Here is a 25,051-nt window from a genome sequence, read left to right as displayed (position 1 = left end):
TGGCCCAAAGGTTAGAGATGCAAGCTTGTGACCAGAAGGTTGTCGGTTCAATCCCCAGACTGACAGGATAACATCTGGGTGGGGAAAGTGAAAGAGCAGCACTTACCCCTCCCTGAGGTGCCAAAGGGCAACCTCAACAGCTCCAGTGGTTGTACTGGGAAGCTTCCAGGTATGAATGTGTAACTGTGTGAATGTGATCAGGGTGTTCCTGCAAAAGAGAGGCTGCCTCTTAGTGAACCTTCCCTGAATAAATAAAGGTTAAATTAAAAAAAAAATTAAAAAAAGAAAGCAGTCACTACAACAACATATCAAATGGCCTTTATGCCACACAAGTCTGCATATGGTGTGATAAGTCTATTAACAGCTTTTGCCCAGATTTTCCCAGCATTAATACATTACATGAGTAACAATCAATAGTTGGAAGGGGCAAATACATGTACTTTGTATAGCAGCTTGCACAAAGAATTCATTGTTTTCTTCCCTGTAGGACTTCTTTGCTTAGCTTAATTTTATGTCAACATTTTATGAAACACAAACTGATGCCCTTTATGTGCTCTAATTAATGATACTAAATCAATGTGTTTATTAATGGCATTTGTCCTCTTGTGGTCTTTCATCCTACCAGTATTCAATCTGATATTAGGATCTGCTTTATTGTTTTTGTTTGCTCCGTTTGTTGGCTTCAAACGATACAGTGTTACTACAGACCCTTAATCATGACATAGAAGGCACTATGAGATTACTTAACGATGGGTTATATTACAAGAACAACACATGTACTGTAAAGTCTGTGTGTCTCTGGGAAGTCTTGACCTCTGTGCTCAGCCGCATGTGCTCCTGGTCAAGTCATGCAGTGTCACGGCTGCCGCAGTACTAGCTCAGGGGACAACGTGGGTGAATTCCTGCGTCTGTTATGTGTCCGTGGTCAGCTGGTCGCACCACAGCTCATTATGTAACAGGGTAGAGATGGTAAATGCAGCCTGGCAGGGCAAAGAGCTATAGGCAAGAGATGACACAGGCTGAGCCTAACCGGCAGCGACTCTCACAAACACATACAGGTTGTTGCTCTCAAAGTACATACACAGAAATACACATACAGCTAAAAACAAGGACAACAAAGCTGAACAAGTTGCACAAACATTTGACTAATATGTACAGATAAAAGTTTGTATAAAACAAGTTGTGTCTTTAGGGTCTGTGAAGAGATGAGGCCTGAGCTATAGGACACACTGGGGATCCAAGAACAATAGATGCTTTTTTTAAAAGTATAATTTTTTTTCCGAAGCGATGGAGTCATTGAGACTTTTCCCACCTTTGAACAGGAAGTGGGTCAATTGTTATTGTGTTTTGTTTCCTGTGGTGTTTGTCCTCAGCTTCCTGCCGGGCCGTCTCTCTTTTTTTTTTTCTCACTTTCTGTGTTTTTCCTTCTTTCATACATTCCTCGCCCTAGCCCTTTTTTTTTTTGTCACTGTGGCTCCCTTGTTGTTGGTGATATCACACATTTGCTCTGGATAAGGTATCCTTTGGAAATCGATGTTGTGAGATGTCGTTAACTGTTTGGTTACTGATGTGATCCTCGAGCCTTAAGGCCAGGTGTGTGTTGGGCATGGCTCATCTTTCTGCTGGCATCAGAAGATACCACCTCGCATCAAGGAAACCTTGTTGGCTCCAAATGGTGTTTTTTTTTCTTTCCGCAAGGTGCAAGAAACATTGTCTGTTGCATAACTTTTTATTTCATGTATAAAACTGGGTATCCAGTTCCTGGTAGTCCAATTGCTTCCATAATTGTCCGTTTTATAGTCATTCTACATCATTCTAATCATTTTAATACACATACCAAACCTGAAAACAATATGCTGCAGTAATAATGAGGGGTCCTTAATACAAAAGTAATTCTCTTCTCAGAATAATAAGTGTATCATTGACAGAGCCCTGTGTTCAGTTTTAAAGCTTGAAGCAGCCAGGCATGGTGCAGTTCCTGGTTAATGGTTGACCAGAGAGGATACAGAATGCTTAACTGTTGTTTTTTTTTATAAAGGAGAATATTATTCATACACTCTTTGTGTGTGTGTGTCATTATATAAGCATTTATTTCTTAACTAGAAGCTTAACACAGATGGCAGGGCTGTTAGCAATTTGCAGCCCTGCAATTACAGAAGAAGCAAGTGTTGTAGTCACAAATGCACTATTATGCATTTAGTAGACATGTTGGTTAAATTAGGTGTATGCAATTTGAAGTTTAGGCCAGATCAAGGCAGGAATGCAGAGCTTATTAGAGTGTGACAGCTTGTGTTGGTCAGCTAGAGATTTTAGACACCGGTGTGAGCACTGCCCAGCAACACCCAGCCACAGTTTCTCACCCCTGCACACACACACACACACACACACACACACACACACACACACACACACACACACACACACACACATAGACATGCTGAAGTCTTTTTCTGTGTTTGTCACACACATACAGGAGTAATTGCACTGCAGGCGTTGTGGTGATAACATCGCATGGCAACGCGGCTTTCCCTTTCCCGATAATAGATGCTTTTTTATGTCAGTGCTCAACACCCGACCACTTCCACCTTTTCAAAAAACGCTTCCTCTCTGTTTCTGTTTGATCGGGGGACAATAGGAATGATGTCTTTCAGGTCCTGTGGGAGACTTGAGCCTAGAAGTGAAGTATTTGTGCTTGTGTGATGCCTCCCTCGTCCATTTTATGCGGACAGATTTTAAAAGATTTCTCATTTGAAGACACAAGGTAAAGATTTGGGATATGTTTCCAGTGGCTTGTGTTAAGTCTCTTCAGCCTACCTTGATATTTAATGAAGGGTCAAGCACTATGCATGCTGTACATTGTGAGTATTCCAATTCAATTCCATTTTAATTATAGTGTCAAATTATAACAGACATTATCTCAGGACATTTTACAGATACCGTAGTTTAATGGTTCACATTTTGATGAAGGCCTGAGTGGGCCAAAAGGTCAAACGAAAGATTTAGTTTTTTATTTCCCTTTGAGTCAATAATCCGCCCTCGTGGAGTCTGGTCTATTATGGTTTTGACTGTTCTGTCCTATAGGAAGATAAATATAAACCGCATGTACAGTAAGAGTTGTAGGCAATAGTGTCTCCATACAGCCACATTCAGCCTTGTTTTGCTCCCATGGTGCATTGTGCTGGTTTTGACAGTGCTACCCTCATTGCTACCAGGATACTTTTAGTCCATATAATTGATCTATGACTTATATTTGTTCCTCTTGCCTTAATAATTGAGTTGTCCAAAAGTATTCAAATCGGAATGAACTATTTGTCTGAGAGTTGAAATGACAGATGGACAATAAAAGTAGATCTGCTTCACTGTTTGTGTTAGACGTTTTGAGAGAGATTTTTGGAGATAGCAGCAGAAGATAAAATCACATTGTATGTAGACCTTTTATTGCAGCAGACATTATAACAACAATGTAACATTAACAATAGCTCCTCAGTTAGCCATGCCAATAGGAAAGCTTGCATAATACCAAGGGCCAGTTTCCCAAAGATAGATTTGACGTTGGCTAAGATCTAACTAATGGTCAGAACTCAGCGAATATAATATTTCTGGAAGAATTAAACAGTTATAACCACATTTTACTGGGAAAGTGCAGTAGCGTCAGTAGAGAAAATCTCAGTGCTTTTGCTAACTCGTCAGTCAGGCTCAGGATAGTTTCTTTGGGTAAATGAAAACAACTGACTATGTCCTAACTGCTGTATATTTCCAATACACTACTGCGGTCTTTATTTTTGTGAAACTGTCTAATTTCATCAGACTAATCTAAAAGCACCATTAAGTCTGTCCCTAACACTACAGACTAGGGCTGGGCAATATATCAATATTATATTGATATCGTGATACAGTATGAGACTGGATATCGTCTTAGATTTTGAATATTGTAATATCATGATATGGCATAAATGTTGTCTTTTCCTGGTTTTAAAGGCTGCATTACAGTGAAGTTATGTCATTTTATGAACTTACCAGACTGTTGTAACTGTTCTATTATTTGCCTTTACTCACTTAGTCATTATATCCACATTACTGATGATTATTTATCAAAAATCTCATTGTGTAAATATTTTGTTAAAGCACAAATAGTCAACACTACAATATCGTTGCGGTATCGATATCGAGGTATTTGGTCAAAAATATTGTGATATTTGATTTTGTCCATATCGCCCAGCCCTACTACAGACCAGTCTAAAATACCTTTGTGAACCAGGTTTTCCTACACGTACAGTAAATGGATTGCAACCATTATTAATGTCATTAATTAAAACTGTTTTTCTTTCTTTGATGTGTCAAAGGGTCTGCAGTAAAAATGCATTATTAGTTGTTCTACCGAGTAGATTTAAAGTCTTATTTCTCACTAGTGAATGCTTCTGTTCGAGAACAACAGGGCTAACAGTAGTATTTTGAGGAACAATCCATTTAGCTCCTCAGTCAGAGGTCCGTCAACCCATCATCATCTTAATCAGCAGATTTAGCAGGGCCAGCAGGGCTAACAAGCTTATTGGTTTTGGATTGCTTGCTGGTTGGCTTGCTACCATGGCATCAGTCACTATAGGCCCCGAATTTCCTGCTTGTACTCTTTCGTCTTCCTCTCTCCCTCATCTGTGTCATTTCACCTTTCATTCTTGTGGTTCGGCTACGTCTTCTTATCATCCTGTACTTGCTGTTTCTATATTCTCTATCTCTCTTGCTATTTCTGCTATTTTCAGACACCTGGTGGTCCAGTCTCGTGGCTGCATTAGGAAGGTCACGCTGGAACACATAATCCAACCAATGAAAGACAAAAAAAATCTGAAAGAATTTAACACCCCCCCCCTCCCATCCTTCATTCCTCTCTCTCCCTATCAGCCTCACCCAATGTTCTCTCTCTCATGTATTGGTTTTATAAATCTAATTCTTCACAAAAATGTGACCTCGTTGGATTTTTTTTTTTTTTAAACAAATGGTCTTTAAATTCTTACTGTTCTTAAGTCATACTCTGTCCTCCCCACCACCATGATGCAGCACTTAGCTCAGTTGCCAGACAGAAAGTGGTCATGAGCTTATCCTTATTCACAGGTCTCCATTTAATGTTGACCCCCTGTTATGGAGCTCTCTCGTAATCACGTGTGGAAAGGGACTTAAGTGACATAAATGCTGTACATTATTTTAAAGGTAAAAGCGAATCGGCTGTTCTCTCTCACACTTTCCAGCACAGTAATTGGGTATCAGCCTTCAAAATAAAAGAAAGCTTCTTTGTTGGCCACAACGTGATCAGGTTGCATTTATTTTAAATGTTATATTGTTTTTAACGTACTTATACAAATGTTAAATGATGCCTTCACATTTCTTCAATGTGTGAGACTCAATAAAGCAGATAACTTAAGGTCTGGCTGTAGTTAGTGCCTATATTACTGTTACAGCTCAGGTGTTCTTTAATTTTGCACCTTGGAAACTAATATCAGTTATATAATCTGGTTTAAATGCATCTCTCCCTTTCTCAGTCCTATGTACATGTGTCCATTACAAAGAAAGGTTATGTTGTCATCAAGTGGAGTCAGCCACAGCAGCAGTAAAATCAACAACATGACACTGACTACGTTTGCATAATTCACATAATATTCTGTTTTTTTGCCCTTATTCCGAAAATGACGATATTCCGACTAAGCTGTTTACATGGCTAATGAAAGTGAGTATTCCACTAATATTCTTATATAATATTTTTTTTTGTTGGACCGTGTGAACACAGTGTCCCTCTTTTATTCCTTCAACCAGCTTCTCGAAAAGGTTGACGTAGCGATGTGTGCGAATATCCAAAAACCTGTTGATAATGTTTAAAAGTAGCTGTGTTTCTCCTTCTTATCGGGTCTGCAGCCTTGCAATCTGTTGGCTGGTTGGTTTGTTTACAGCAACCATAGACGCATATTCCCGAATGTGCTGTATACATGTCAAAAAATTCCTCTAAAACCCGAATAATACCGGAAAAACCCACGTCTTAATCGGAAAATGCTATATTCGGAAAAAGGCCTTATTCGGAATATCCAACCAGAATATGTTGTTCACATGACATGTATCAAATTCGGAATATTGTCATATTCGGAATAATAGTAGAATATTGGTGTGCATGTAAACGTACTGATTGATGCTGCTCTTTGCACCACTTTGTCTGACACTGTGCTAACAGTAACCCAAACTCTGCATAGCTGGGCTGGAGCACTGCCAGCCACCATAGAAAAAAATAGAGAGGGCAACTAGGGTCTTTGTCCGACACTAGACAATCACACAGGATTTTACAAAGCTGACGGTGTCATTGAGAGCAAGTTTGACCCGTGCAGAAGACAGATCATTGTCAAATAGTGTTTTTAAGTGCTTAAATCTTAGCTATTTTTGTGAATTTAGTACTATAACATACTTGTCACTAAATCTTTATGATGTAATAAAGCCCACCATCTGTCTATTAAAAGTGTCATTCTCAATTTAATTATTCGTTTATCACATTGTGTATAGAGATTCTTTTACCTTTTGAAAAATCTCCAATCAAGAGAATTAAGAAATAAACACAATGTTTCTACAATAAATTACAGTAATGCTGAACTACATATCAGTCTTACAGCAGAAGCTATTACTAGACATCTCTGCAGTTGATTAATGATTAGGCTAGCTGTGTAACTTCTTTATAACTGTCATTACCAGGGTTTTAAAGCAATTTTAAAGAACAAAGAAAACAGGGGAGACTAATAGCTGTTAGGAACGAGAGAGAAATTGAGGGTAATGGTGGGGGATAGTTAGTCTTTGTGACTGTTTTTTTTGGGTGGAGGCTGGGAGGTCACCCATCCACCCACCAGCCCCACCACCACTACCCCCTCCCTTCCGCCGTCCTCCCTCCTGCCTTGGCTAGTCTCCATGTGCCGGGCTCAGGGCCTTGGGAATGAATGGCGCCCTGCCTCTGCTCTGTCTTTGAAGCCAGCCAGGAATGTGAGGCCTCTTTTTTTCTGCCCTCTCTCTCTGTTGTTCAGGCGGCCGGCAGCACTAGCAGCTATCTGCGGCAGTGAAATATTCCCTCCGCTGCGCTCATTGTGCATCGGAGAGCCGGACGTCATCGGCTGGCCAATCAGTGGCTCCCGCTAGGCAGCCTCGGGTCTCGGTGGGGGGAGAAGGGACTTGCTAGAAGTCTTCCCTCTAATATCTAGCTCTCCTGGTTACTTGGTCTGGTCCCTCTCATAGAGAAAGAAAGAGGTTCTGGCAGAGAAACATGGATGGAAATCATTCAGCAAATCCTTATTTAAGTTGAAACTTATTTCTTTTTTCAGATGGAAATCAGGAAGGTCAGCGACTTAGACTCAAAGTTTGGGTGAGTTTTTCTATTTCTTTCTTGCCAACGGTGCTCTCTTAAAGTTTCTTAAATTTCATTCACACATCTCTGAGTAGCTCCCAGTCTGCCTTGCTACTGTGACTGTTGATCCAGCCTTCCAACTTGTGTTCAGCTTTCCTGCTGTCATTGTTCAGTTATCTTGTCTCTTGTTGTTGTGGTTTGCGTGTGAGGGTATTTGTCTGGGCCGGTCACCCTCTGCCTCACCCTCCCTCCCTCCCTCTCTCCTCTCTGTACATTTTGTCACTGCCTGTCCCCTCCATCACTTCCACTTGAGCGCTCCCCTGTTTGGGAGCCTCTCTCTCTGTTCGCAAGAGGAGGGCTGGAAACCACACATACAGAGACACACCACAGATCAGAAGGCCCTTCATAAACACATGGAATCCTTAATACTGTAGTTTGAAAGGCTCTTGGGAGGCGGGTTTTGTGTGTATGCAAAACGACCACCTAGGATCATCTTTGATTCGGGTTTTTAAGCTCGGCCAACAAACATGGCAATACTGGGAAAATGTTACTCGTTAGAATTGATTATAAAGGAGGTTTCAGTTGTCAGTCTAAGTTACTTTTCTATATTTGTTGGATAAGATAACACATTTCTTGCACCTCCATTAATGCTGAGGCACAACTTTCATACTTCAGTGTCAGAGTTGATTAGCTGGTGGGCTTGTCTTTGTTTTATTGGCAACATTGACCGTTATGTATGCATGACAGGTATGCAGCTTCATCTTGATGACAAAGTCATGGAGAGGCATGCAGGTCATGGGAGAGAGAAGCCTACATTTACTCTGTCATTAGAGTCCACCGTGAAGCCTAAACCTATCATTTACTTGCGGGGGCTGGTTTCTGGTACTGAAGAGGACTTTTTGGATAGCTGATGATGGCAGCAGGGTTTCTTTGTGTAACAGAATTGTAGGAATTGCATCCTTATAAGTTTATAAAAGTCTGTTTACTTTTACAGTGAATAAAGAAACTTGTGAAAAATGTACAAGAGAAGTTTGAAGAAACCCACCATAGACTGAAGTCAAGATTGAAGTTAATTGGTTTCAAAAGATTCATCCCAGCTCAAGCAAATGGCCTGTGGAATAAGTGCTGCAGCAGACGCAGTTTGAAAGGCCTAAATATTATTGATTAAGTGGTATATGCAAGTATTCTATTTGTTGATATTTACTGTGTACCTACATTGTCTTTACAGCAATCTGCAAAACACTACAGCTTCTAACACAGAAAAATAGCCTGTAAAGGTTTCATTTTCACGTCTGAAAAGTGAAAAGTCAAAAGTTTAATCCTGCCCCAAATTATTACATTTTAGTTGATTATTTGGCAAGAAATGGATAAAGCAAATGCTGCTGTCCCAGGAACAATAAGGGGAAAAGGTAGGAAAGTCTTTACGGGTCACAGTGCTGTATAACAAGGCATTATACGTCTGTCACATGACTAATCCTCCCAGATTTCTCTAGCTCCATATGGAATTCCTGAAATTTTTTATGTGTGTGCTGCAACCTCGAGGCTCTTAATTAGAGGCCTTGTCGATGCAAAATGGCAGACAGACTCCTCCAACAGGTGGTTAACTGTACTGACCTGCAAAACCAAGCTGCAGTTAACCGTGTGAGCTGTGAAACATAACAATTACTTAAAACTTTGTGTCTTGTACACAAAATGTTGTCTGAGAAAATAGTGAAAAATCACTATTTTCTCTGACCAAATGATTAATCGATAATAAAAATAATTGTTGCTGAACATTATATTGTAACTTTTGAAACTGTAAAATCCTTTTGACCCTTTTAAAAAGTAAAGTAAAAAGAAAGTATGAGTGAACAATAAAAGTACAGGAAATATCTCAAATTAATGAAGAACAGTAATATAAGGAACTTTACTCTAATAATGATTCAAACCTGAGTTAAAATACCTTTGGAGTCATAACTAGGAAAGTTTAAGAAGTTTTCCCTTGGTGCTGCCAGGTACCAGCACCTCCACTCTGCTGGCATAAACAGTTCTCTACTGGAAAAAAAAACATCAGTCGTTTTCAGTTGTCTTTACAACTTATAACAGGTGGAGCATAATTTTTCCACTAGAGGAGTTTGACCTAGAAATGCCAGGCAAAGATTTTTCACTAGTGGCTTACTGTTTTCTGTCAATAGTGTTTGAGCAGAAAGCACCTTGCAATAAGTTTCTATCTTTGGAGGGTAGCTGATTTAATTCCACGTATACAGCTGATGTGGGGCTGTAGCTGTTGCGTGCCGTTGAGTGTTTGTGTTTGTGTGTCAACATAGTGGACATGCGAAGTTGACAATCTCACACAAACAATCGTGTTTGTGTGAAATTGTCATGGCATTGCAAAGCAGTCAAAACCGCTATGTCATGAGATGTTTATTGAGACTACACAAAGCCACGTGATATATGAAGTATCGGTCTGTCTTTACGTTTTTTTCAATTGCTGTTTGTACACACATTTTGCCTAACCATTTCACTCTTGAGCAGTCATTTACCACAGACTGGAGTGTGACTGACTGACTGACTGATTGATGACCAGTTTGTGCTGTGTTTGTGTTTTCTCCTCCAGGAGCTACTGAGCAGACTGTGTGAAAAGGCTTTGAATAAACAAAAAGGAGGCAGGAAAATGACCTAATTAGCGACAAGGGTGACGGACAACCCGGTGCAAATGTGTTGGTGGTAATTTCCCCAGTTTCACCCGCAAGGAAGACCCATGCATCAGCGCACATACACGTACAACACATTTACAAACCCCACCCTTCCCTTCCTGCCATCCGCCCTAGTCCTCCATGGAATCCTACAACTTCCACTTTGAGAGAATGAGCAACGTGGACCTGCATCCTCTGAGCCTGTCCGTCAGCCGGCTCTCCCCAGCCAAGTCCAACAGCAGCATCGCCGACCAACTTGCCCACCACCAACACGGCAAAGGAGACTCTGCCTACAGCTCCTTCTCTGGTGGGTCCACTGCCCCAGACTACCCCTCCCCCTTTCTCCCAGACGACCTACAGTCCAGCTCCTTCACCCACTATGCTGATCTTAAGTACGTGAAGTCTATTTACCATCCGACCCAGGTTCTGCAGTCTAACTCAAAGACCATGGACCAGCTCTATTGCTCTGTGGAAGCTATCTCACAGCAGTTCCGCAACAATACCAGCACCAATGTAAACCACCACAATGGCAACGACAATTTCCGTACCAACAACAAAGCACTCTCTAAAAAAGCGGTGCATTTGGGACCACCATCCCAAGGTGCTTACCCTCCTGTCCGTCCTCCTCCAATCCCAGCACGCCTGGATAGTTTCATAGCAACAAAAAACTTGGAAAACAGCAGGGTCCACCATCAAGGTACTGAGTTTCAACCCCAGCAGCCACAGCCTCAACAACAGCCCAGACCCCACAATCGACTCCATCCACAGCCCCATGGTCTGAATGCCCCAAAACCTGAAACGGCTAACCCAGATACAGGAAAATCAGGCTTCAATTCTGACCCAGTGTACTCCGTTTGGAGGGGCTCTCAACAGCAACAGCCACAGGCCCAGCAGCCACCAAGCTACCGCCCCCACCTCCAGCCCAACGATCAGACCAGGGCAGCGTTAAACCCAGAATACCTTTTCATCACAGATAGCAAGGTTGCCTCTGAGCAGCAGAAATCAACAAACATCCTAAGTCGATCACCTCCCCTAGGTCAGCCCAGAGAGTCTTCGAGCAGTGGTGGATGTAATGAAGACCATCACAACAAGCCAAGTGGAACCACTAGCCATTTTGAGAGTCAGCGCCAAAGGGCGCACTCGGCACATGGTTGGCTTGGTTCAGAGCCAAGCCAAGCTGCCAGTCCCTGGAATGCTGGTCAGAGTTTTGTCAACAGTAGCATCCAGCACAAGGGTCAGTTCTACTTTGTGACGGGAGTGTGTAAGCTGTCTGAATCTGGTATGAGGACACATTCTGCATCTGTGTCTGGGTCTGAGGCTGGGAGTGATAGCTCCACTGTGTTGGAGACACACTGGCTAAGAGAAAAAGAAAGATGTCACAGCACAATGGATAATTTGTTTAGACCTCTCCAAGAGAGCTCTCGCTCTTCCAGTGGTGTGATTCCAGTTGAGAGAGAGACTTTCACGTCCCAGAGCAAGGACCTGTCCTCCAGAAGCCAGGATCAGGAGAATCAAAGACTATCCCTCATCTCGACGCGGTCCTCTCCAAACTTTGACAGCTTAGAAGAAATCGACATGATGCAGATTCGAGATATTGGCCACCACACTGCCAACAACCCTATATTCTACTGTGGACCTGACAGAAACTGCCCACCACATTCAACTAAACAAACGAGCGAGTTCACCTCACTAATAAACAATGAACAGCCCAACCAACACAAGAGAGAGGAGCAGGCAAAGAGAGGGAAACGGAAGCCTTTGGGGGATGTAGCCAGCGAGAAAATAAACAAAGAAACTACGCCGCTCCTTTACCACCTTACCGGAGCCGGCAGGGCAGCGTTACAGCCTAAAAAGGATGCTGATTTCAGTATAAAAAGCAAGGAAGCAATCCCAAACAAAACAGGTCATGGAGACGTGGCTACTAGCGATAAGCAGAGACCTCCAAAAAGTGACACGAGCAAGAACGATAGAGGGGAAGTTATCTCTGTTGACTGTAACACCCTGGACGACTCATTTAAAAAGTACTACAAAGAAAAGCTGAAGGATGCCCAGTCAAAAGTCCTAAGGGAGACATCATTTAAAAGGAGAGACCTGCAGCTGTCATGGCCGCACCGTATCAGGCAAAAACCGGAGCTGAGACCTACAGTGATTCACACTTTCACCCCATCACAGGACTCTGAGACTTCCACAGATACACTCACTCCCTCTGTGACCTCTGAGGAAACAGAGAGGGGGAGCATAAAAGAAGACGTCAGGGAGAGTCAGGAGGAGATGGACAAAGAGACTAAAAAGGAAAACGGGAGACCAGCGAATGTGGCCATGCCCCAGGTAGCACGTATCGGAGGCAGGAGGCGATTGACTCCAGAGCAAAAGAAGATGTGCTACTCTGAGCCAGAGAAACTCAACCAGCTTGGTGGTGCACCCATCCACTCTGCATGCCGCTCCTTTGGCAACGAAAATGACAACCCATTTGCAGTTGAATGCGAGGGAGAGGAACATGTGCAGCAAGGAGAGCAGGGACTGGTTGCAGCACGGAGGAAGATGTTTGAGACAAGAGGTAGAGCACTTTCAGCCTCTAGTGCTTCAAAGACAAACTTAAAACAGCTGCAACAGAAGGCCCTGGCGGAGTACATGGAGCGTAAGACAGGCCAGAAAGTGGCTGAGCCACAGCAACCAGCGCCTCAGATACCATCTCCATCCAGACAGAGGCATTCTCTGGGGGAGAAACCCTTTGACTGGGGTCCCAGGCCTCTATCAGGAAATCATGAAGGCAGAAACACCAAGAAGAAACTCCACAGACCCCACTCTGCAGGCCGCATCCTTGACTCTTCCACTAGCTCAATCAGGTACGAAAAAAAGAAGCAGAGCCAGAGGGAAAAAAAAAAGGTTGATGTTGTTGTTTTTTGTATTGGTCAAATCATTTAAGTATTTTATTTTAATTCTAACAAAACAGGTACGCCCAGTTCTTCTCAGCTCAGTCTTGTTCGGGCCAATATGCCGGCCAGTCAAATCAACCCAAATGGAGGGAGAGTCAAGGTCCATTTCACGGGAAGTCTGCCTCAGTGGAGAGTCTCTTGGACCAGCCAGAACCACCTAGTTTCCTCAGGAACAGATCCACATCCACACCACATACGTTTCAGGTACGTCTGTTCAAATTGAGACTGTTACAAATAAAACGCATACTACATTAAAGTCAGTATCTGATTTTCATTACAAGTATATCCAATTAACTTTCCATTCCAACAGGCCAGTCAGAAAAATTCACTCAAAGAAAACAAGATATTTATTAACCCACGTCTGGCTTTTACTGTAGTATTTCACACTCGTTTTATATACTTTGCTATATAATTCAGAAGAATTTAAGTTTGCACCAATTCAAGTGTAACTCATGTATTTCCTTCTGGGTCTGTAGGCACTCGACTATGAGGAGGATCCATTACCAGTTACTATGGAAACCTGGAGGTATGTACCAGCACTGCAGACAAATTGGGACATTTTTATGTGTTTTAGGTCAGGAGAGTATTAGGTCAGTGAGTGTGCGCTGTGACACAGACTATAAATCTCCACTTGATTCATTGTGGCACTGGAAAGTCAACATCCAACTGCTCCAGCAAACCAGCATTCCTTTAAAATGATTTTTTCATGGGCTATAAAAGAAGAATCATTGACTCAACCATTTTCAAGGAGTTGACCTATTTCTCAAAATGATATTGCGATTTTTCTTTGAAAAAAGAAAATGTCCAGAGCTCTATGCAAGAAATTGCATAAGAAAATGTGATAGTTCAGTTTTTATGTTTGATGATTTAAAGTTCTAAAGTAATCCTAGTTTGTATGAATTGATGGCTTACATTTAAACACTGATTGTCAATGTCAGTCCCCAGACGGATGCCACTGAGGACTCCTTAATTAAGCCGCCGCCTGAGGGCCATCAGCGGGTCCGTGTGGTCGCACAGAGGGGGAAGTCCATGGAGGAGCTTGGGGCATCAAAGTTAACAAGACCATCAGCCCTGAGTAAAAGTTCGGAGCAGCTAGATCAACTGTGGAGGGATTCGACTGGACCAGGAGGACCGGACAGAGACAAGATGAGTGTTTCATTCTTTGCCGAAGTCAGAGAAGCCCAGGGGCAGGACGGCGGGAGGAAGAAACAAAATCGAACAGAGCAAGCGGGAAAAGAACCAGAGATCGTTGGTCAGAAGAACACTCCAGGACAGACACAAAACCAAACCCAGAAAAAGTCCTTGTTGAAGCAGAACTCCGAACCTGGGGAGGATGCCACAGTAGGAACAAGGAACTCAAGTAGATCCACCTCCCCGTCAGCCTCCTGCTCCTCTGCCCGGGCCAGGGTTCACTCTGGATCTCCTGGTTCGCACGGACTTGTCACAGATGAGTTCAGGTCCAGTGGACTGCCCAGTGAGACTTCATCTGACCCACCTTCCCCCAGATGTCTAGAGACCAGTGAGAGGGGGATCAAATCCACCTCGTCCACCCCCACCCAGACAAAGCTTCCTTGTGAAAACAGGCCGAGCTCCAGGTAAGATTAGACTCTGTGTCAATGCAGCATTTGTTTCCTCTGTGAAATGATTTGACTAATTGAATGTGCCGTTTTCTTGCACAACACCCTGACGTTGTCACCATTTGAATATATCGCCCTTCAGCCAACCGGACTAAAACACACTCTAACAAGTTGTGATTCAGGTGTGATTCCTAACCATGATTTGTTTAACTTCCAGTAGAGTCAGGACTTCTCCGTCTGTGACTGGATCAGAGAGAGAGCAGTCGGTGGATGAACCAAGCGCTGACGCCCCACAGCCTGACTCCAGCCATGAAGTGTCTCTGAGCTGCGGTGTCACCACAGATCCATCGCTGTGGATTCTTCCTCCAGAGGAAGAGATCAAAGACGAACACCAGACTTCGCCGCTGAGAGACGACGTTTTTGACGACGAGCCCACCAGCTCGGCCCCGCCAACGCAGACAAGTGAAAGCTCTGTGTCTCCCTGCACCTCCGTCTCTGACGCAGACATCAGTCAGCAGGCGGAGGAGGAGGAGGACAATCCAGAAACGGAAGATGAGAAGTCGGGAGAAAGCCAGGAGATGGAGGAGAGGGGAACACCTGAGGGAGAGACGGAGAGCGTGGAGAAGCCTGCTGAGAGTCCTCAGTGGAAGGAGCTGGTAGAAGCGTTGGTCGAGGCCGACCGATCACTGGCCAGAGTGCTCTACCCACTGGCCAATCGTAAGACGGCACTGATGCTGATGGAGCAGCTGCTGTCAGAAGACACGCTGCTGATGGAGGAGCACTACAAGAAGAAACAGGAGCAGAAAGGAGCTGCAGAAAGGTAAACGTTAATGTCCTGGAACACAACACTTAAAGGTTAAACCAGCTATGATAGCTACAAATAAACTCCCACTAGTTTACGCTATTGAGAGTAGAGATGTTCCGATAACTCCGATACTGCCTAAAACGCTGGTATCGGTATCTGGAAGTACTGGAATTTATGCACCAATCCGATACCGCGTAATAAAGCCCTAAAGAAAATCTACGTTAAAGTAGTTTATTTATGTTCTTTTTCCATTATAACTGACTGTCAAACTGCATAATAAAAGAACGTTCTGTGGCATTCATGTTTCACAAAGAGTTTAACCTGAGCCAGACCGACAACAAAGATAGAAATCATATCACATCCATACAGGGATAGTAGTATACAGCTGTTAAAACATAATAAAATATATGCCACACTGGTATCGGATCGGTACTCGGTATCGGCCGATACGCAAGTTCAGGTAACAGAATCAGTATCGGGAAGCAAAAAATGGTATCGGGCCGTCTCTAATGGAGAGCATTTTACTGCCTGAGTTCAAGAATACAGCACACCCCCGAGAACACTTAAAAAATAATAGGAGTATGACAGATAGAAGGTGTAAAATAATAGAAATGGACATAGGAACGTATCATGTATAACAAGCACTGCTTCAAATATTTCACTAATCCTTGGCTTTCCATTAGGGCTGCACTATATATCTTTTTTTTTTAATCGTCATCTCAATATCAACTGGCGCAATATACATATCGCAAAAGGTTGCGACATATCGCGATAGACACTGAGATAGAGATTCTTTGTATTAGTTGAAAGAAAATATCAGTAGAAAACTGCACATTAAAGTGTAACTGTCATTCTTTTTTTAGTGGTTATTGTCAATTCAATGTTCAATTTGTTCAATAAAAGAATGTTAGAAATGATTTCCTTTCATTTTTTTTAAAATTCAACAAGCAATTTCTTGTATTTTAGAAGAATACTGAAAGCAACAGTAAGGCAGAACTTTGTACACTTTAATATCTGTTTATTTATTGCAAGTAATATCGTTATCGCGTATCGCATATTTTCCTCATATCGTGCAGCCCTACTTTCCATCCTTTGAGGTGACTACATAACACTTTGTCTTGTATATACACAGCTGTGTAGATGGAAATAATAATCCATCACATATTTAAAACTAGTTTAGAGTTGAAATGGTGTTTAGAGTGCCAAGTTAGTTTTCAGTTCATGATTCCTGGTTTAATCTTTTTCCATGAAACTTTATACTGGTTTCTAATTGCCAAAGAACTTTGCTCCACCAGTGTAAATAAGGGTATACTATACTGTATTTGAAGACACTATATGTGGCACTTTAACAGGGTGCAAGAAAGCTATATTGACCTAAGCATGTTTGTTTTTTTCTAGTGCTGAAACAGTTGAAAGGGCTGAGCCACCTCCTTGTCCTTCTGTTCCTGACAGCCTGAAACGTCAGTGTACAGACCTGCAGAGCAAAGCTGACATCACTGAGAAAAAGGTAATTATTAATGTATGCAACACAACAGAGGTTTTCTTTTGTCCAAAGTACCTCACAGCACAAGTAATGTGTATATTTTTGTAATCTTTTTAAACAATGAAACATTTAGCCAATTCCTCATGACAGAGAGGTGAATGGGATTTTTTTTCACAGTCAAAACAGAAACAAACTATTATAAAGATGACTCGACATGACAAAATGAGACCTTGCTGTAGCCAAAAATGTATTGCTTTACTAGTAACAAGACACTATGTCTCTAAAATTGTCACAGCTTTGTTGCATGCACATTAAAAAATGTCAAGAAAGCAGACAGGACAGCAGAACAAATGGGACTTTTAACCACACACTTTGAACTGTGTTGTCATTCTGTTTTTCTTTTTTAAAAACGCAAATCCTGTGGTGATTTGATATTGATACTATCTGGTTGCTATTTGGCTTTGAGTGGACTCAGACTGAGATAGTTGTGTGTCTCTTATCACATGATGTACTGTCTGGCTCTTATCAGTATCTCCCACTTGCCGAATGTTTGGTTTCGCAGATAACCTCTCCCTCGTCCTGACTGCCTCCCACATTTACATTTCTCTTGATACAGTACGCCTTTATCCTATGACAGTAAACACAAAAGACTTTTTTTTTTTTTAAGTATTAAAGTATGTTTTACTCAACATTTTTTTCACATTTGGCTCTGTTTCACCATGTGTATCTCTTCTGTAGCACCATTGCCTTACATCTCTCACACATCACTTTCTCTGCTTGAATTACCAGCGTCTCTTAGCGTCCTATATCGAGGAGCGTCTGCGTTCGCTGGAAGAGACACGTTGTGCCCTGCAGACAGAGATTCAGGAGAACGTGGCCCACGGAGAGGCCCTGCAGGTGCTGGTCCGTGAGCGCTGTTTGCCCGTGGAGCTGGAGAGGTACAACCTGTTCATAGGAGACCTGGAGAGGGTGGTTAACCTGTTGCTGTGCCTCTCTGCTCGGCTGGCCAGGGTGCAGAACGCCCTGAGCACCGTGGACCAACACACAGATGCCGAGGAGAAGGTGAGCAACCAAAGCCTTTCGTTTGTTTTTTTTCACCCCCTTTCTTTGGAGATCAGTGGGGTCATAACTTAGGGTTTTGAAGGCCTGTCGCAAGATCATTTCCCTTTTTTAAGAGTCCTCTTATCTTGCAGACGGTCCTTGTTTTTTGTTTTCAGTTATATTTGTATGCTATGATAAACAGCTTGCAAAAACTGCATGAGTAATTCATTAATTTATTGCTTTATTTATTTGTCAAAGTTGCATAATTGTTAGTCTATATCCTTGACGTTCCACTTCAGGGATTGCTCCTTTTGACTTTAGGCCGGATATCTTTGGGCTTCCTTTGCTTTGGCATTTTAATCTCCGGTCGATACATGAGTACTATGGTTAACCTTTTCTCAGATATCTGCAGGGTAAATCCAGACAGCTAGCTAGACTATCTGTCCAATCAGAGTTTTCTGTTGCACGACTAACTAACTAACAACTTTTAAACGTACACATGTTCCACCAAAACAAATTCCTTCCGACCCTTTTTTGCAGCGGCACCGTGGCTTTTCTTAGCACCGACCAAGACGATTGTGATTGGTTTAAAGAAATGCTAATAAACCACAGTTTTCCTCCCATCCTCGAATGCTATGTGGAGTAGCCAGACTCTCCTCCAGCGCGCTTTGGAGGAGGGTCTGGCTAAGCGAGACTACATCGTTTGATGGTGATGCACTTGCCAGCAGGGAGTGTTTTGAAAACTCTCCTTGTTGGTGCATTCAATGGGCCTCGTTCACCAAACGTTCTTAAGAACTAATTTGTTCTTAAACCCCACTTGTGCAGTTTTCCCGAAGATTCTGGCATTCACCAATGTTTTCTTATTTGGGATTTGTTCTTAGGTAAGAACAGAATCTACGCACACTCAAGAGCACTGTTTATTTATTTATTTTTTGTGGCCTTTTTGGCTTTTATTTGACAGGACAGCTTAGACATGAAAGGGGAGAGAGAGGGGGATGACATGCAGCAAAGAGCCACAGGTCGGGTTCGAACCCTGGGCCTCTGCGTCGAGGAGTAAACCCCTTGATAAGGGCGCGCGCTCTACCAACTGTGCTACCCGGGCGCCCTCAAGAACATTCTTACGTACAATTGAGAGCTGACATGTTTGCGCAAAATAAGTAATTATACCGTTTTTGTCCGTTTTTAATTTGAAGTGTAATACTTCTCTCCTTTATAATTTTGTAACTAATTGTTTTCATTATTTCACACATAATTATTTGTTTGTTTGTTTTAATAAATACACACTACACTTACACTTTTGCTCATTTTTAAAGCACTTTGAATTGCCATTGTGTATGAATTGTGCTAGGCCTATATACTTCATCAGTTCTGCGCCCTTCTAGTAATTGCATTCCATGCATCGGTTTAATTTGCTGCTCTGTATCCACTGCTGACGCTACGAAATATGATGTCTCGTTTTTCGCTAACTTCTTGCAGCAGTACCTCCACTTCAGAATTACTAAAGTTTTTCTTTCTTTTGGAGTTGAGGCCTCCACCACCTTAACCACGTGTGCACACGGCCCTGCCATCTCATGCCCTTTTTATGGGAATTAACGGGGCGTGTACCTATGCTAAATAGGAGCAACGGGCACGAGCTGTCAATTTACGAAGACATTGGGATTCATCATTCTAAGAACACACCTGCGAACAATTCTGCTGTTTTAAAGCTACATTGTGTAAGAATTTCTCCCATCAAGCGGTGAAATTGTATATGACAACCAACTGAATATTACTTTCTAGCCCTTCCTCCTACGGTGGCCGAACCCGAAATTAGCTCTCTCCATCGTTTGCAGCAGCTGTTCTAGCCACTCCAATATTAACGTTGGTCTTGTTGCTTTGCTTTGTCGCGTTGTCGTTTTTTAATTCTCTTTTTCGCTTCCCTGGCGAGTAACCTCCCCCTTGCATTCGTCATAGTGCCAATAGGTGTGAGAGGGCCAAATGCGGAGGTATGTCCCTCTTTGGCTAATGTATTTTAAAGATGGAGGCGCTACATGGCTGCCGTCATTCGAGCGAGTCGCTCGTATGTATTTTGAATGATTCTGAATGTCAGATTCTACGCTTACGAGAATACTTTGATTAGTTGGTGGAAGTAATTACACATGAGTACATATACATAATGAGTACATATCTGTGAAAGAAGAAAGTTTTTTTTTTTGCTAAGAATCAACTCAAAAAATGACACAATGTCGGTTTAGGAACACGTCATGAATCAGACATAGACTTTTCTTAGGAACTTTCTTATGAACAAATTTAAGGAAAAACGTAGGAAGACATTGGTGAACGAGGCATGACCCTGTGAAATGCAAGATTTCTGCAGCTAAAGAGAGAAACCTTTTTTAATGCAGCCAAATTCACATACGCCCTTTCACAACATCCATTTTTGCTTTTTGTTTGTCTTCGGATTTTCTGTCAGTATGGCTTATGAGTGCTGTGTTTTTAGCAGCCTGTTATGATATACATTGTATCTATTCACATCTCACATCACACAAGTAGCAAATGCATGGAGCCAAAGCATCAATATGTGAATCTCCGTCCAAAATTGTATAAATCTGATCTAAATGTATCCATGCCGCTTGTTTCTGTGTCTTCCTCTCAGAGAGCACTAATATTGTGACTGAATCTCTGGCTGGTTTCTGGGGTTAAAGGTCAACTGAATCAGTTAAATGAGATTTGATCAAAATCTACTGATGTACTGGCAGCATGCACCGTCCTGTGCTCCGTGTATTATGGTCCCGTTTAGGCTCCTGTCTTTCCCTCCTGAAGTTGTTTACACATACACACTAATACCTGTGAGTAAAAGGCATACTGTCAGCCAGATGGCGGATGTCATGATTTACTACAGCTTTTGTACATTTGTTTAATTTAGCATCTAGCTAAAGGAAGATGACCACAGGTGTTAGAAGTGTGTGGCAGCTCCCATGCCCTCAGCAATGCTCTCTTTCGGTTTACTTTAGAAAAGCAAACACACGCCGCTTGGGAAACGTTTAAGGGCGACTTTAATGGAGTCAAGGTTTCTCGCTGTTTGGAATTCAAAAAATGTTATCGGTGTTTAATTGCCAGTTTTTCTAGCTTATCTGTGTTTGAGCCAAATGCTTTATCACATGCATGACATTTGAAGATTGGTTTTGATATACTGCACTTTTTGGCTTGATATATTGAGAAATAATTACTTACATTTTGTCATGCTGCATCTGAGGTAGATACCCCTTATTTAAATATATTTGCTGTCAGACATTAAGGTCTTTATTTCAAATATCATGAGCGTCACAGGATGTGACTTGAGCTCTGTGCCTTGCTTTGTTTCCCTTTCATCAGTAATCACACCATCAATTTATGTTTGCATGGATGCATAAGATTTCTAGAGTTCTCCCTAAACGGTTCTTTGTCAGTTTGTCCATCTGGAAAAGCCTGTGCTGCATACTGAGGGCTTGTTAGAGGCTCATTTGTTTTCTTGCCGTTATCAGCAACACTGGTATTTACACTGAACTCACCGAAACTCCAGCCAGGTTTCGATGACATTTGTATCCACCCTGCCCTCTGTTGACATAAGAAAACACTGCACCTCCTGCCCTGTGGCTGTTTGAAACATAATCCTACAACTATTACAGCTATCTATTACATCGCACATATTACCTTTCAAATAAAACAAAAAATATTACCCAAAATATGACACTTGTGGTAAGAGATATAGCTTTTGGACATGATTCATTTTCCGATTTTCTATCAGCAGTCCTCTCAAATTCTGTATTTGTATAAGTTTGCTCACAGCAGGATTTTTACTTAGCAGGTCTAATGCTCTGCAAGGCATGATTCCAACGCCAGAATAAGGTTCAAAGTCCAATAACAGAGAGATGAAATTTAACCTTTGAACTCTATCAGGTATAATTCATGTTCGTTGCCCTCTCTGTCTCTGCATTTAGCAATCTCTGGACAGTCGCCACCGTCTGCTGTGCAAACAGAGGGAGGACGCCAAAGATCTGAAGGATAACCTGGACCGGAGAGAGAACCTGGTCTCCACCTTTCTGTCACGTCAGCTGTCCACCGAGCAGCTGCAGGACTACCGGTGCTTCATCCAGACCAAGGCCTCGCTGCTCATCCGACAGAAGGACCTGGAGGAGAAGCAGAGGCTGGGAGAGGAGCAGCTGGAGGGCCTTTCCAACAGCCTGCATCTGTGAAGGGGGGAACATGAAAGCACAGATTCCTCCTTTCGTTTCTTTTCTTGACTTGCCTTAAAGGAGGACTGGCTTATTTAAAAAGACTGTAAAAGACATGTTGAGTTTTGGCTGTACTTCTCACTTGGATTATAAGTGGTCTATTTGATGTCTTCAACCCTTTTCACCCTGTCATGACTTTCTTTTATTCTTTAAAAGAGTTTGACAGGGCTACTGGGGAACCCACCATGCCTCTTGCTGCTCTCCTGTCATACTATATAGGCCGCACATGAGATGAGCAATAAAGACTGTTGAGCTCCTTTCTGTCATCTGTCGAGGGTGCCCAGAACACTCACCCAATCTCCGCCCAGTGTCAGTCTGCACAATCTGCAATGTGTACCTGGAGGCTTTTCCCAATGTGATGCACATTGAGCTGTTTTTATGTGTGCCTTGATGTTGGTGTTGCTGTGGAACATTTTCCATTAGAGCTGCTGTGTGGAAACTTTGCGTCCCTTGTTAGCAATTCAGCAACTGTCCTTCACTTTTTCAATAAGATGGTAGTGCTACAGCCCTGTATCTGCACCTGTGGAAACCTATTATAAGCTTTAAGATTGTATTTTGACCTGTGAGAAGGGTTCAGTGAAAGAGTGTAGCCTGAGACAGGGGCGGTTTACTGTATCATGTCAGTAAAATGTATAGCAGATTGAATCGTTTTTTGTTTTTGTAAATGTTCCTTTTTGTTGTTGTTGTTTCAAATTAAGGCACTAAAAACCAAAAAGGGTGAATGAAAAAAGCACTTTGTAATGATACATAAATGCACATTTCTTCAAATCAGATTCAAGTAATTTAAAGTGAAAGCCTTACTCCATCCATTTTAAACAATATTTCTATTCTTTTGTTTTGTCTTAAATTTTAAATAGGAATGTTTGAAATATTCTTTCTTTTAAAAAAAAAAAAAGTACTTGAGCAGACCCAGCAACATTCAGCATTGTGTACAAATACCTTTCCAGCTAATTTCATACGTAATGTTATTAAGTCTTGATGATTTCATGCTGGAAAGGTTCCTTATAAGGAGGTGCTAAACCTCTTTAAAGCAGATTATAATATAAGCAACAATTGTATCACTGAGTATTTTCTCCCAATGTCCCTTTGTCGCACACGTGACATGCGATACTTGAAATACTTTTGTATTGAAGAGGAAAGTCCACAATCTTCACTTCAGGTGTCTTAAACTGATTTTCTATTCTCTACCTCCACTGTGTAGGCCCTTTTAGACATGAGTAACATTTAAGTTTATTTGAATGTACACAGTAGTTAAAAAAAGCTCTTGTTGTTAGCCCTGAATGAAAACACACTCTTGAATCAAATGACTTTCCCCCTAATTTAAAAGAAAATCTCACATTTTAAAAACTGCATGTGTTTTTACATTAATATTTGTCATTAGTTTTTGTAGTCGTATTCATTTCTTTTTACTGAATCTTCAACCAGATGCATCGTAGAGCTGTTTAAGAGTGATGTGAGCTGTTGCCCTACGTCAGAATATGTGCTGTGTGTGTGTGTGTGTGTGTGTGTGTGTGTGTGTGTGTGTGTGTGTATGCTTGAAATAATGAATGTCTTAATTTCATGTGTGTAGAGAATAGGTGTTGAACAGAAAGACAGACAGAATTCCTCTCGGAGTTTGCCGTTTTCAACAAAACTCCTAGGAAGTCGTAAAGTGATCAAAATGTTATTGTCCCTCAGGAAATAATACCTTTTGGCTGTACTAAAAAATAAAAAATAAAAACTGATCCAGTGTATGGGTTGACTGAGGCAGAGCATCATTAGTAGCCTCTTCCCATTAAAAAAAAACCTTACCCTAAAACCCTACTCACTAACTCAAAATGTCAAAAAATAAATAAACTGGAAACTCTTTTACATTGAAAGATATTTTCAGTTTCTTTGGTAAACAGTTTCTCCCCCCGCCCCCCTTCCACCACCCCTAAAGCATTTCTCTGGAGATTTACCACCCTGTCCGTTTCAGTTTGCTAAACAAATGTATGTTTGTTTTGGCCTTTGTGCTGACTCAGGGCAAAAGGGTTAGAAGGACTCTCGTGTTGTTCCACGCAGCCTGCTGGAATTCCTGAAGTATGCAACATTTTGGAGAAAGACTGTGGGGGAGAAAGTGAGGAAAACGTTCCCATTGAGGAGAAGCAGCACATGGATAAATACTTATTTTAGTCCTTGCTATGTGTGCATACAGTACTTACAAACATTTGACAGCTTCTTGAGTCATTTCTTGTTTCTGTGATTCAATCAAAGCGGTGTTTTGTTGAGGTCACAGAAAAATGGGCCTGTTTTTGAAGTAGGATTAGTTTGTTTCAAATACTGGAAGCGTGTAACACTCAGTTAGTGGGATGACAGCAGTTGGTGTCCTCAGTTGGTGGGATGACAGCAGAGACACTTCTAAATCCACTTTTTCTGCTCTATTTCACACCTGTTTTCTGTTGAGAGTTTGAGTTGTGCCTGTTTGGAGTTGTAAATTCTATGTTTGTAATATCTTGAATAAATTAAGCTCTCCCTCTAGTGTACCACGGTTCTCCTTTTTCCCCTACAGTGAACTTGTCTTAAGTCAAAAGCATTTTCATCACTTTATAAACTAGGAGCGTTTAACTGATGCATACACACATAGACAACCTGAACAGTAACAAACAATTGATACAGGAGCTTAGAACTACAAATATTGGCAATATAATATTTTTAATATTTATGCAAAGAGTGATTAAAGTTGTGTGCTACTACGTCAGTATTTAAGCTGCGAGAATAGGTAACATTGGATATTTTGTCACATTATTTCTCGTAAACGTGTTAAATACTGTTAGTAAGTAGTCAGTCAGTAGCTGAGGCTTTCCTGATTGGTGTTTCCTCTCAGAGCTCGTCTCTGCCCTCTGCAGCCACATCAACGCACTGCTGCTGAGGGTCACAATCAGAGCAGGATTTATTGCCAA

At 41.9% G+C, this 25,051-nt stretch overlaps 1 protein-coding gene across 6 annotated transcripts in view; it reads left to right on the top strand.

Annotated features, from left to right (window-relative positions):
• The window catches only part of shroom1 (shroom family member 1), a 38,389-nt gene extending 13,755 nt beyond the window's left edge, over positions 1-24,634 (top strand). For 3 of the 6 annotated variants that reach the window (XM_078266801.1, XM_078266802.1, XM_078266803.1), the window contains 9 exons: positions 7,338-7,378; positions 9,957-12,881; positions 12,989-13,175; positions 13,448-13,497; positions 13,910-14,566; positions 14,766-15,368; positions 16,752-16,860; positions 17,626-17,898; positions 21,837-24,634. In XM_078266801.1, coding sequence (XP_078122927.1) covers positions 10,177-12,881; positions 12,989-13,175; positions 13,448-13,497; positions 13,910-14,566; positions 14,766-15,368; positions 16,752-16,860; positions 17,626-17,898; positions 21,837-22,091 — 4,839 coding nt within the window. In that variant the 5' untranslated portion in view covers positions 7,338-7,378; positions 9,957-10,176 and the 3' untranslated portion in view covers positions 22,092-24,634. The remainder of the gene's footprint in view (positions 1-7,337; positions 7,379-9,956; positions 12,882-12,988; positions 13,176-13,447; positions 13,498-13,909; positions 14,567-14,765; positions 15,369-16,751; positions 16,861-17,625; positions 17,899-21,836) is intronic. The other 3 variants (XM_078266804.1, XM_078266805.1, XM_078266807.1) reach the window with 2 other exon arrangements.
• The last annotated feature ends 417 nt before the right edge of the window (positions 24,635-25,051 follow it).

This window comes from Sander vitreus, chromosome 13 (assembly GCF_031162955.1).
Source record: "Sander vitreus isolate 19-12246 chromosome 13, sanVit1, whole genome shotgun sequence".
Classification (NCBI taxonomy): domain Eukaryota; kingdom Metazoa; phylum Chordata; class Actinopteri; order Perciformes; family Percidae; genus Sander; species Sander vitreus.
The sequence above is the reverse complement of the archived record's forward strand: the minus strand, read 5'-3'. Positions and strand labels throughout refer to the sequence as shown.